Genomic DNA, 13314 nt, shown 5'->3' with positions numbered 1-13314 from the left:
GTACTGCAGGTCCTACAGCTCCATCAGTCCTACAGCGCCCCCTGCCGACCGTGACCAGGTACTGCAGGTCCTACAGCTCCATCAGTCCTACAGCGCCCCCTGCCGACCGTGACCAGGTACTGCAGGTCCTACAGCTCCATCAGTCCTACAGCGCCCCCTGCCGACCGTGACCAGGTACTGCAGGTCCTACAGCTCCATCAGTCCTACAGCGCCCCCTGCCGACCGTGACCAGGTACTGCAGGCCCTACAGCTCCAGCGGCCCAACAGCGCCCCCTGCAGACCGCAATTAGGACTGTGTTAAAGGACAGAGGAGTATTCTTTTAGACTTGTTGTTGTGGTTGTTGTTGCTGGTGTTGTTTTGTTTGGTGTTACTGTTTTTTTTTCTTTTTTTTGCCAACATTCATATATTTCTTAATAAAGGGTTGTTATTTCTTCTGTTTTTCCACATTTTCCTCGAGTAAAGCCCCTTAATTTGACATTACAATTGCAGAGAGAGAGGAGTTTGGTCTACCTCACAACTCACCCTCTTTAGCAAACAGTCTAGTCTCTCTAGACTGAGACATTTTTTGGCGCCCAACGTGGGGCCCGAAAGAGGAAAGGTGGAAAAAGAATAACTACCCTTTGTGTGATTGACACGCGTTTTTGAATTTGTAGGCACCATGATGTTAGGGGTTGTTGCTCTCCTCTGGCATATGACCATGCCAAGATACCTGTCCCACCTGTCAACGTGTTTCAGTTCGCATACTAGTACTTACATTGCAATAAGTACTTTTGAGTTTGTGCATTGGGTATATGACACGGCAAATTCAGCACCTGTGATTTTCATCCGGAACATATCCTCAAGGATACACTACTGCTCTAGCCTAAGCTGCTTCCTCTGGGGTTTTAAGGATAATAGTACCCATTCTTATGGAGACACACAGGGGAATGCACGCGCCCAACCTTTTATTCAGTTCCCTTTTGGATACGATACAATGGCCTCTGGGAAGTTTAAATCATTTTTAGATGTCCGAGACATTTCAATTGTTGGGCTTTTCATCCTAAATTGTGCCACTATAGCATACCTGATATACCAAGCCAAGGCCAAGAATTACCGAGAAGGCGTTCAGGAGCCTGACCCAGGGGTGGAAAACCTCGAGTGGCGTGGGTTATGGGAGGACATGGGTAAATTCCTAGAAAGTTGCTCAGCTCCCATGACATGGAAACTTACCCTTGAACAACTCCTGAACCCTATAAAAATAATGAAAGCTGTGAGGGAGAGGGGTCGTGATGGATCCATGGAGAAGCAGGTGACAGCTGCATGCGGGGTCTTGGCCATTGCCTACAGGAAGTTGCTTGGTATGGTGCAGCATTCCCAGGGGAAAGGAAAAGACGAGGACAAGATGCCTAATATCAAGGTGACTCAGGATAAGGAAAAAACTAAGGGGCAGACTAAACCAACGGAGGTTGCCACTATCCACAGGAAGAAATGTAAAGCCAAATCAGTTCGCCTAGTTGACGATGATGGAGAGGCAGGGTCCTCACAAGCAGCTGCTCCAGAGACAGAAATCATCACTGAGTCTTTATCGTATAATAACCTCCGGAATCTACGGGCAGATGTTGCTCGTCGTCCGAGTGAGCCCGTTCTGGCCTGGATGATCCGAGTTTGGGACTCTACAGGTGATGCAGTAAACCTTGATGGTGGTGAAGCGAGGTTCCTGAGGTCCATTGCCCAAGATGTGGGTATTGAGGAGGTGTTTGTGAGGGAATCGAAGCCCCTGTCTCTCTGGGCACGGCTCGTGGATGGTGTGAGAGAGAGGTTCATTTACAGAGATTCCTTGCAGGCAGATCATTACACCAAGAGCTGGAAGACCATCGAAGAAGGAATCCTACGGCTGAGAGAAATGGCATTGCTAGAAGTACTGTTTGGGGGGGATGGGCAACCTACCAACGATCCTGACAAGGTTAAGTGTACACCACAGATGTGGTGGAGCTTTACACGTATGGGGCCGTCCATACATAAAGGTTACCTGACATCACTGGAGGCTGGGGAGAAGCGGGAGCCAGTGATGTCTGTAATAAATAAACTTCGGTTGTACGACAGTATGATCGGAGGACCGATACAGGCCCGTATCTCCTCTGTAGAGACAATAGTTAATGAGCTCAAGGAATTAACTACAGGGTTGAAAGAGAAGATTGAGAGAAACAATCTCCATACGGCCCCAGTGAGAACCAGACGCCCCTCAGCTAGAGAGAACAGACAGACTTCACGAACTGAGTTGTGGTACTTCCTAAGTGACCATGGAGAAGACATGAGACGATGGGACAGGAAACCTACCCGGGCCCTAGCAGCCCGAGTACAAGAGTTGAAAGGGAAAGAAAAGGGGAAGTCTGCGAAAGTGAGTGCCGTACCAGTATCCTGCGGGCAGGGATCTGACTCGGTAGAGGGCACCTCCCGTCGACGTTCACAAGAGGAAAACGATGACTGGCAGAATGAAGACGAGTGTTAGAGGGGCCCTGCCTCTAGCCAGGTAGAGGCACGGGACAACCGTGTCTATTGGACTGTGTGGATCAGATGGCCTGGCACGTCAGACCCACAGAAATATCAGGCTTTGGTTGATACTGGCGCTCAATGTACGTTAATGCCCTCAGGACATGTGGGACCAGAGACTATTTCCATTTCGGGGGTGACTGGAGGATCTCAAGAGTTGACCATAGTTGAAGCTGAAGTGAGCTTGACCGGGAAAGACTGGCAGAAACACCCCATTGTGACTGGTCCAGATGCCCCATGTATCCTGGGCATTGACTATCTCAAGAACGGGTACTTCAAGGACCCCAAGGGACATAGATGGGCTTTTGGAATAGCTGCTGTGGAGACCGAGGAGGCTAAACAGTTGAACTCGCTGCCCGGCCTCTCGGAGAGCCCTTCGGCCGTAGGGTTGCTGAAAGTCGAGGAACAGCAAGTGCCAATCGCCACTACAATAGTGCATCGCCGGCAGTACCGGACAAACCGAGACTCTGTGATCCCCATCCATAAGATGATCCGTGAGCTGGAGAGCCAAGGGGTGATCAGCAAGACCCATTCACCTTTCAACAGTCCTATCTGGCCTGTGCGTAAGTCTAACGGAGAATGGAGACTGACTGTGGACTACCGTGGCCTGAATGAAGTCACCCCACCGCTGAGTGCTGCTGTTCCAGACATGTTGGAACTCCAGTATGAACTGGAGTCCAAGACAGCGAAGTGGTATGCTACTATTGACATCGCAAACGCATTCTTCTCCATTCCCTTAGCAGCAGAGTGTAGGCCGCAGTTCGCTTTCACCTGGAGGGGCGTGCAGTACACTTGGAACCGACTGCCCCAGGGGTGGAAACACAGCCCCACCATCTGCCATGGGCTGATCCAAGCCACATTAGAGAAGGGTGAGGCTCCAGAACACCTGCAATACATTGACGACATCATCATATGGGGGGACACAGCAGAGGAGGTTTCCGAGAAAGGGAAGAAAATCATCCAGATCCTCCTGGGAGCTGGTTTTGCCATAAAGAAGAGTAAAGTTAAGGGACCTACCCGAGAAATCCAGTTCCTGGGGGTGAAATGGCAAGATGGGCGTCGTCAGATCCCGACGGAAGTCATCGATAAGATCACAGCCATGGCCCCACCAACCAGCAAGAAAGAAACGCAAGCTTTTCTGGGTGCCATAGGTTTCTGGAGGATGCATATCCCGGAGTACAGTCAAATCGTAAGCCCTCTCTACCTGGTTACCCGAAAAAAGAATGATTTCCAGTGGGGCCCTGAACAGCAACAGGCATTCGAACAGATTAAACGAGAGATTGCACATGCTGTAGCCCTTGGGCCAGTCAGGACGGGGACAGATGTGAAAAATGTACTCTATTCTGCAGCTGGGAATAAAGGTCTCTCCTGGAGCCTCTGGCAAAAGGTGTCTGGTGAGACTCGAGGTCGCCCACTTGGGTTCTGGAGCCGAAGCTACAGGGGATCTGAAGCCAATTACACCCCAACAGAGAAGGAGATCCTAGCGGCTTATGAAGGAGTACAAGCTGCCTCTGAGGTGATTGGCACAGAAGAACAGCTGCTCTTGGCACCTCGACTACCAGTGCTGAACTGGATGTTTAAAGGAAAGGCCCCCACCACACATCATGCCACTGATGCTACATGGAGTAAGTGGATCGCTCTGCTCACACAGCGTGCCCGTATTGGAAATCTGAATCGCCCTGGGATCCTAGAAGTCATCACAAATTGGCCGGAAGGCGAGAGTTTTGGTCTAGCAGATGAGGAAGCAGAAGAGCAGGCGGTACGGGCTGAAGAAGCTCCAGAATTTGATAAACTACCGAAAGAAGAAGCACGCTACGCCCTCTTCACTGACGGTTCCTGTCGCCTTGTAGGAACGAAGCGCAAATGGAAAGCAGCTGTATGGAGCCCCGCCCGACAAGTTTCAGAAGCTACTGAAGGAGAAGGAGAATCGAGTCAATTCGCAGAGCTCAAAGCAGTCCAGCTGGCATTGGACATTGCAGAACGGGAGAAGTGGCCAAAGCTTTACATCTACACTGACTCGTGGATGGTAGCCAATGCTCTGTGGGGATGGCTGGACAGATGGAAGAAGGCCAATTGGAAACGCGGGGGAAAACACATCTGGGCTGCTGATACGTGGCAAGACATCGCTACCCGAACAGAGAAGCTCACTGTGAGGGTCCGCCACGTAGATGCCCATGTGCGCAAAGGCCGAGCCAATGAGGAGCATCGCAACAATGAACAGGCAGACCGAGCCGCACGAGTCAAGGTGTCACAGGTGGACTTGGACTGGCAGCACAAAGGAGAGTTGTTCCTAGCACGGTGGGCCCATGATGCCTCAGGCCATCAGGGCAGAGATGCCACCCATATATGGGCACGAGACCGAGGGGTGGACTTAACCAAGGACATTATTTCCCAGGTTATCCATGACTGTGAGACCTGTGCTGCCATTAAACAGGCTAAGAGACTCAAGCCCCTATGGTATGGGGGACGCTGGAGTAAGTACAGGTATGGGGAGGCCTGGCAAGTCGATTACATCACACTGTCACGAACCCGCCAAGGTAAGCACTATGTGCTTACTATGGTGGAAGCCACCACTGGATGGCTGGAGACGTACCCGGTGCCTCACGCTACTGCCCGAAATACCATCCTGGGCCTTGAAAAGCAAGTCCTGTGGCGACATGGTACCCCAGAGCGCATTGAATCAGATAACGGAACTCATTTTAAAAACAGCTTAGTTGCCACCTGGGCAGGGGAGCATGGCATCAAGTGGGTGTACCACATCCCATACCACGCAGCAGCCGCAGGGAAAGTTGAACGACATAATGGACTGTTGAAAACCACCCTGAAGGCGTTGGGTGGAGGGACAGACAAGAACTGGGACCAGCATCTAGCAAAGGCTACATGGCTAGTTAACACCAGAGGTTCCATCAACCGAGCCGGCCCTGCCCAGTCAGAGTCCCTCCACACCGTGGATGGAGATAAGGTCCCCGTGATTCACGCGAGGGGTGTGTTAGGAAAAAAGGTTTGGGTTGACCCTACCTCGAGCAAAGACAAACCCATTCGTGGGATTGTTTTTGCCCAAGGGCCCGGCTGCACCTGGTGGGTGATGCAGGAAGATGGAGAAACTCGGTGCATACCTCAGGGAAACCTTACTCTGGGGTGAGCTGGCTGTAACTGTATACTTGTATCTGTATGTAACCCTGCACCTGTATCTGTATGTGTATCTACCTACTAGTGGATGAGTATATAGTTGGAATACTGCATGTACGTATGAGGATCAAAGATTTAACCTAATAAGTGTGGCAGCATGGGGAAGAAAAATTAGGGGTGGATAATGTTATAGATTAGGAAATCAGGGGAATTTTCCTTCCCCCTGCCCCACTCCAAGGGAGAAGAAACGGAGTGAGTGGGGGGAGGGAGGTTATTAGCATTACCAAAGATGTAGCCGGGTTGGGTTAACGACCGATCTTGGAGAAAGATAAGGAAGAGGCACGGAGGCGGGGCTGGTGAAGACTCTGGCTGGGAGGGGAGAGGCAGTGTGGGTGTGTGGCTGGCTCTCTGGGGGGCAGACGGGCATTTTCGTTGGGGAGGGGGACCGGAGGTCTAGCTTGTTTTGGCTGTTAATCCTGGGGGGGCTCGCCCTCCCATCCTGCTGGCTTCAACCTGTCTGACTGTCCCGCCCGCCGGAGCCGCTGTGTTTCATCGGAGAGTTTTTGCTTGCCCGCGGGAGAGGAGGAGGAGTTTTTGGAGACACTACCACCTGAGACTGCAGTGAGTCTTCGCCACTTGAGACAGCGGTGAGTTCCCGTGGGAGTGTGCTGCCTGCCTTCCTTGTCGCCCCCACGGAGGCGAGGACCCCCCTCATCTCCTTCTCGGCTTCCCCTCGTGGTCCGTGGTCCGGGACCTCTCTCTCCGGTCCCCTCTTCCCGCGGGTGACTGACGGAGCCCACAGCGCCCCCTGCCGACCGTGACCAGGTACTGCAGGCCCTGCAGCTCCATCAGTCCTACAGCGCCCCCTGCCGACCGTGACCAGGTACTGCAGGTCCTACAGCTCCATCAGTCCTACAGCGCCCCCTGCCGACCGTGACCAGGTACTGCAGGTCCTACAGCTCCATCAGTCCTACAGCGCCCCCTGCCGACCGTGACCAGGTACTGCAGGTCCTACAGCTCCATCAGTCCTACAGCGCCCCCTGCCGACCGTGACCAGGTACTGCAGGTCCTACAGCTCCATCAGTCCTACAGCGCCCCCTGCCGACCGTGACCAGGTACTGCAGGCCCTACAGCTCCAGCGGCCCAACAGCGCCCCCTGCAGACCGCAATTAGGACTGTGTTAAAGGACAGAGGAGTATTCTTTTAGACTTGTTGTTGTGGTTGTTGTTGCTGGTGTTGTTTTGTTTGGTGTTACTGTTTTTTTTTTCTTTTTTTTGCCAACATTCATATATTTCTTAATAAAGGGTTGTTATTTCTTCTGTTTTTCCACATTTTCCTCGAGTAAAGCCCCTTAATTTGACATTACAATTGCAGAGAGAGAGGAGTTTGGTCTACCTCACAACTCACCCTCTTTAGCAAACAGTCTAGTCTCTCTAGACTGAGACATGGGGAAAGCAGTTTTTCCAGCTCACAGAACCAAATGCCAGCCTAGAAAAAAAAGAAAAAAGAGGGGAAAAAATAATGGAAACCATAAAAAGTTCTGTGACTTTTTAAATGTGAAGCTCTACTTGTGCTGTATATTTGAAGGCAAATTGCAATAGGCTTTCAAGCAAAAAAAAACTTGAATGGACTTTAAAGAAATGTTATCTGTGAGAAACATATGTAAATAGGCATACACAATTTTTATTAAAGTATCGTAAAGAAGAAAATACAGATTTAATGTGACATGCAGTATGTAACCAATTAATAAGTCTCCAGTTTGAACACTGTGATGGATACATGTGACAGAGATTGGACTTTGGATAATTGCTACTATTTAACTAGGAAAAAGAAAGATGAGCGGCCGAAGAGTTTTGTCAGCTCAGCCACTTCCAAAGTGACATCCCACCCATGCACAGTCCCATTCTCACAGGACAAGCTGCTGTACAAAGCCACTCAAACATGCTGGTCACAAAGCATAACCAAACAGGATCAGGTTCTGATTTAAGTAGAGAAGATTAAAACAAAGCCAATCTGAAACTTTAGCCCAAATGAAGAATTCTATGGGACGGGGCAGGTTCTACTTTGCAGATTTCTCCAGAAGTGGACTTCTCCAGCCTCTTCCAGGCCTGTGCTCACAGGATTAACCCATGTGGATGGTTAAGTTTGGAGCTTTCCAGCTTTTAGCCTGTAGTTAAAATACACTTCTCTAAATCAGCCAATTTTCAAGATGCCTCTTGCCACTACCTGGTTAAGTAAATACATGTTTTTAATAGCTAAATATAAGCAAAAGGGTTCATATTTTTATCTCTTACTTGATTGCCACCTTTGCTTTGCAATAAGTATTCTAGAGCATCCAGATGAATGACATGTTATAGAACTGGGGCATCAGCCACTACTGACTAATCACAGTTTCATTCATTATATTTTACATAATTTAACTGGCTGAATCCGCTTACCATTATGGGAATATGAAAACCATTTAGAGCTTTTGCAGTCAAGTTCATGACAATTTCCTTTCCTCACAATCATACTGTTTCCCTGAGTAGTTATTTCTTGCTTGGGATGTTTACCTATTACATGGGGAAGGTCAGTAATTTCAGCTGAGGCAGATTGGCAGAGTTAAGCTCAACGGGAGCCTGTCCCCAGGTTCTGTAACCAATAGATTATATAATAGAAGTTTATTACTTTTCAGAAGAAATGACAGAACTAAACATTAATAGACAGATTGACTTTCCTGTGGGGTCACTGTTCATTAAATTTCCCACTGCTTTTACAATCTGAGCTGCTACAGTCATTTAGCTTTTAGCTCAAGTCATTAAAGTGAGAAGATTGTTTCTTTATTACCTTGTGACCATTCTTCATGTTAATGGCATTTTTCAAGCTCTCATCTTAAAACTGGCAAAGACTATAAAAAAAAATGTAAACTGTGCTTCTGCAGCTTAAACACAAACAAACCCAGTTGCTTCCATCCTTCTTATTTAATATCTGACAGGCACCAATTTGTGCCAGGCAGGTAACCAGGTCCCTAGCTGAGAGAGCTGGGTAAGGATGCAAACCCCCTTCACAGAAGTAGGTGGTAGGCTCAGGGCAATTAGCTGTGAAGGTCTCACTCTGTAAAGCAGCAGTATGCAGGGGAGGCTGCAGGAAACTGCCACTTTTTATCAGGCTGCAGAACTAGGAATGGGGACAGGGTAGTTGAGCTGAGGAGGACATGCCAGAGAGAGATTTAGCCACTGGAAGTGTGCAGATGCCCTGAGGCAATCACAGTGCTGTAGCTGGACCAGAAACCAGTGGCTTTGACAATGCTGACATCTTTTGTGTTCTCCTTTCCTCCTCCAAAAGTCAGTACAGAGACTTTGAAACAGATACCATTACAGAAGGTCATCCACATACATTACAGAGGACTGTTGTGGAAATGAGGGCATAGAAAACAGTAAGAAACTCCCTGAAGGAGATTCCATGCACCAAAGTATTATAGAATGGAATCATATTAATGGCTTGGGCTGGAAGGGACCTTAAGGATCATCCAGTTCCAGCTCTCCTGCTTTGGACAGGGACACCTCCCACTAGACCAGGTTGCTCAGAGCCCCATCCAACCTGGCCTTAAACACTCCCAGGGATGCAGCATCCAAAACTTCTCTGGGCAATGTGTTCCAGTGCCTCACCACCCTCAGAGTAAAGAATTTGTTCCTAATATCTAATCTAAACCTACTCTCTTTTAGTTTGAAGCTGAAGAAAGATATTTAGTTCTTATTAGGTAGGTATAACATTTATAACCTTGCAACAAAAATAGTTAATAACAGGATTTATTACTTATCTTAATCATATTCTCTATCTACAGATTTCAACAGCTTACAAGGACAGTGTTTTATGGCCCCTTCTTTCAGGTAACAGGTCACTTAAAAATACAAGGGCCACAATATCAAATGTTTGATGAGTGGTCAGAATAAGAGAACCCTCTTATCTTACATCACTGATTTCCCAAGGAAAACACGAAAAAATCTTTTCTGCACATACTACATAATTTATAGTAATCTAATTTCCCCAGTTTCTGATAACACAGGGCTCATGTCTTAGACTTTACACAGTTTTGCTGAAAGATTAAAGAAAACTTTTTCATGCTTGCCTCCTGCTCTTCGATCATGACCCTTTAACTTTGTTTCTTGTCACTGACTGATGGAGGAGCAATGTGACTTGACTCCCTTCCTGCCTGCCCACTCCAAAAAAGGAAAGCTGATAAAAGCAATAGATGAGATAGGAATCCGTGTTCTGTGAGTCAAAGATGTTTTTTTGAGCCCTGAAACCAGCAGACTATAACAGCTAAGGACACCTAAACCAAAAAGCACTTGGGAGAACTTTGCAGCTGAGCAACATAAAGGAGGATGTACAATATCTTACACTGTTCCTAATATTACAAGCTCCATTTGTTATTCTTTTCTAAATCCAGGTTTATTGTTTGAGGCCATCACCAAAGTGTTGTTTTCCCACTATGAAACAGATGGCATAAATGTGCTGTGCGATTTTATTGCTATGTTACAATTTCACCATGTCATGCTCAAACCACTGGATTTGTTCAGTCCACAATAAAACTTCCATTCTGCTGTGCTGCCTATGGGGGCACTGAATAAAATGGCAGTTGAAAAAGTTTCAAGTTGCTGAATCAATATTTCATTATTTGTCTCAATATAGGTTTATTAGTCATAGAAACAAAGCTCAACAACAGATAAAGGCTTGAAACAGTTACTTGGAAAAATGTAACGAGAACAGACTTGTGCACAACCACTGCATTTTTAATCTTTTCATTTCTTAGTACAAGTACATCTTTTCCAACATGATGAGATTAAACAAAATTGCTCAGCTCTGTTCTTTGTAAGGTCAGTCAAACTATCGGCTGAAAGAGTCTTTCTCAAGGTTATACACAAATGAAAGAAAACTTCTATTATAAATTTACCTTGGCACAAGAAAAAATAAAAGAGAAATAATCTGTGAAGAGGTGTTCTGAAGAGTGTTCAGTTAAGACAAACACGACTAAAGGTAAAACAGCTGAAATACAGTAAGATATAATTCCCTGCAGTCCTTTATCAGTGCTTTTCAACCACAGCAAGAGTCAACCACTCAACATATTTAATGGTTTAAGGCCAGAGGAAGGTACAGAACTTGCTACTCTAACCTTGGAGGTGTTCTCACACCCAGGGTGGAGCAGAGTTGACACATGAATACAGAAACATTTGTGGAAATCCACTCCCTTGATTGCATAAGGTGAATACAGCAGGCCAAACCCTATTGTTACTGACAGAGGCTTAAAAGGAAAATGACAAGGAGACATGTTGATGACAGAAATTGTTTTCTTCTACAGGAAAAATACTGCAAATCTCTTGGCTTTAGGGGATACTTTATCTACTTGCCCTGTAGAGATAACCTTATACACACCACCAAGGGAGCAGAGGGACGACTTAAAAATCCTAAGGAATGACTGTCTCACCTATCAAGTGAGACAGTCACTTTGAGGTTGATGGGATAATCTCAGCATTCCTGAATGCCTCCCTTCCCACTGCCTGGGTGCACACCAACCAGCCTCTGATTAACCCTCTCTGGAAGCTGACCCTTTCACACAGATACCACCAGTCCCTGCACTGGCCGATCCAGTTCAGTGGACCAGTATCTCCAGCTGCCCTTGAGGGTGGTTGGTACTGTCTGCTGGTCCAATATTCCCATTTTAATGTCCCCTGCTGTGGATTTCCTGGGTATCTTGATACCAACCACAGCACAAAGGCAGGTCAAATAAAAACAGAGAAGCATCTGTTAACTTGATTCAAATATAGACAATAAAGATATCAGAGATATGTGTACCTGAACAAAAACAAGGGGTTTGGAAGACTTTTAACAAGTACTACAAAAGTAATTACTCCCATTGAATTGGCCTCTTCCTTTTCTCTCTCTTCTAATTTATTTTTTTTTTTTTTAGGAAAAAAACTAGACCATTATTTAATTGTATCATTTTCTTTAGATTTGGCATTAAAAGAGACCTTTTAACATTTCTGAGTGCCCTTCAAATAATTAGATTTCCGAAGCCCACCCTGTAGCATTCTATTAAAATTTATTAACTCACCTGCCAGCAGTTTAAATAACAAAGTGAAGAAAACAATTTTGCATCAGGCACTGCACAGTGACGACAGGAACATTCCCAAGGCACCTTCCCATGATTTCTTTATATGCCCTTCAAAGCCTTATCTAAAACAGGAAGCTTTTAGAACATGCCCCAAAGAAATTAAAATTAAGGCCATGCAAGTAAGAGAGATGGGGCAGCTCTGTGGACCTGGAAAGATTCAGATGCTCACCCAGCTGTTTGCATTACAAACCCAGCTAAGGTGCTGCTGCCCGTAGCATATGGAGAGAAGAGATCTCTTGAGTAGAGAGCTCCATGGCAGCTTAGGGGTTTGTGAAGCAGGTCTGTAAAGCTGCTTCAGGCCATGGGGCAGCCAGCACAGCCCAGCAGTGCCTCACGTGTAGCTGAGCAGTTCTTACCACATTAGCCCTGGTCACATGGAGCATGTTTGCTTCAGGCTGGTCCTGAAGCAAAATAGAGCTCTGAACAGTGACAGCATCTGCTTCTCAGAGGCATTACTTCATAGTCAAATGCAGTTGCAGCCAGGCAGAGTGGCTGCTACCATGGGGTCATGGCAGCCTGCACTCCATGGCCACGTCTCCATCAGTGCTGGACACCCTTCTTTGGGAGTGGGGAAAGACAGCACCCCTGCCATCTCTCTCACACAGCAATGCCTCCATCAAGTCTGTGCTCAGTGCTAACCAGCCTCAAATCAACACATATTGCAGCTGTGGTGGTGACACAGTGTCCTTGCAGCCCGAGGAGGCTCTCTGAGAAAGCAGAGGGATATGCCATGGGGAGGTGCAGGGGACAGCAGGGCAGCCTCTTGCAGAATCTCATCTGTGAAATCTTGTGAAAGTGGAGCATTTGTTCACAACCAACTACAGCAATCTCTTTCAAAGAACGGATTATCAAAATGATGTTGACTATCAGCAAGCCAATAATTTGTCATTGTCACCAGCACAGAGGAGATGCCAGATGAAAGGTCCACAGGCTGTACCTGGCTCTGAAACCTCTGTCAGACAGCAAAATGAACTCCACAGGTCTCTATCCTTTGCAAGGCCTGGCACAGAAGAGCTGCTGGGAAAGGGAAGTGAATGCTTTGGTGATGTGTGGTAGCAGTACTCAGCTGCCTGGGAAGGCATTTTACACATGTCCCAAAACAGGAGTCTGAAATTAGGGCTTATACTTTTAATGTCACTCTGGAGAAGACTTTTCAACAGTATGGCACAAAATATGGTGCAAGGAGTACTGGAGAAGTGAGATGGCTTATCATCAAGGTAACCACATCCATTTGGAAATCTATGGACAAATGAGCAATGTGGGGGGACCTTTTTTCAGTCATGTTGCTAAGAGACATATTTGTAGTCAATCATAGAACCATCAACTGCTGCTACTCAGGAATTTTTTTTAATAAACTCTTCTATACTGAAAAATAATTCAGTGAAGCCAAAATTGCTCATGGAACCATGCCAGTTTTGACAAAAACAAGAAACAAAACTTGCACTGGCAATGACTTTCCAGACTCCAGATGGAATTTGTGATCCATAAAGCATCACATCGAGGT

General features: G+C 46.9%; 1 protein-coding gene across 1 annotated transcript; it reads left to right on the top strand.

Annotated features, from left to right (window-relative positions):
* Positions 1-45: 45 nt before the first annotated feature.
* LOC127481899 (uncharacterized) lies at positions 46-9591 on the top strand. Its single transcript, XM_051811712.1, has 3 exons — positions 46-67; positions 242-2420; positions 9529-9591. Exons 2-3 carry the CDS (start codon positions 660-662, stop codon positions 9589-9591), a joined length of 1824 nt encoding a protein of 607 aa, XP_051667672.1. The 5' UTR covers positions 46-67; positions 242-659.
* Positions 9592-13314: the final 3723 nt, after the last annotated feature.

The sequence above is a fragment of the Manacus candei genome, unplaced genomic scaffold, assembly GCF_025592945.1.
Source record: "Manacus candei isolate 608988 ecotype Guabito, Panama unplaced genomic scaffold, ASM2559294v1 h1tg000083l, whole genome shotgun sequence".
Lineage (NCBI taxonomy): Eukaryota > Metazoa > Chordata > Aves > Passeriformes > Pipridae > Manacus > Manacus candei.
This window is presented reverse-complemented; position numbering and strand designations above follow the sequence as displayed.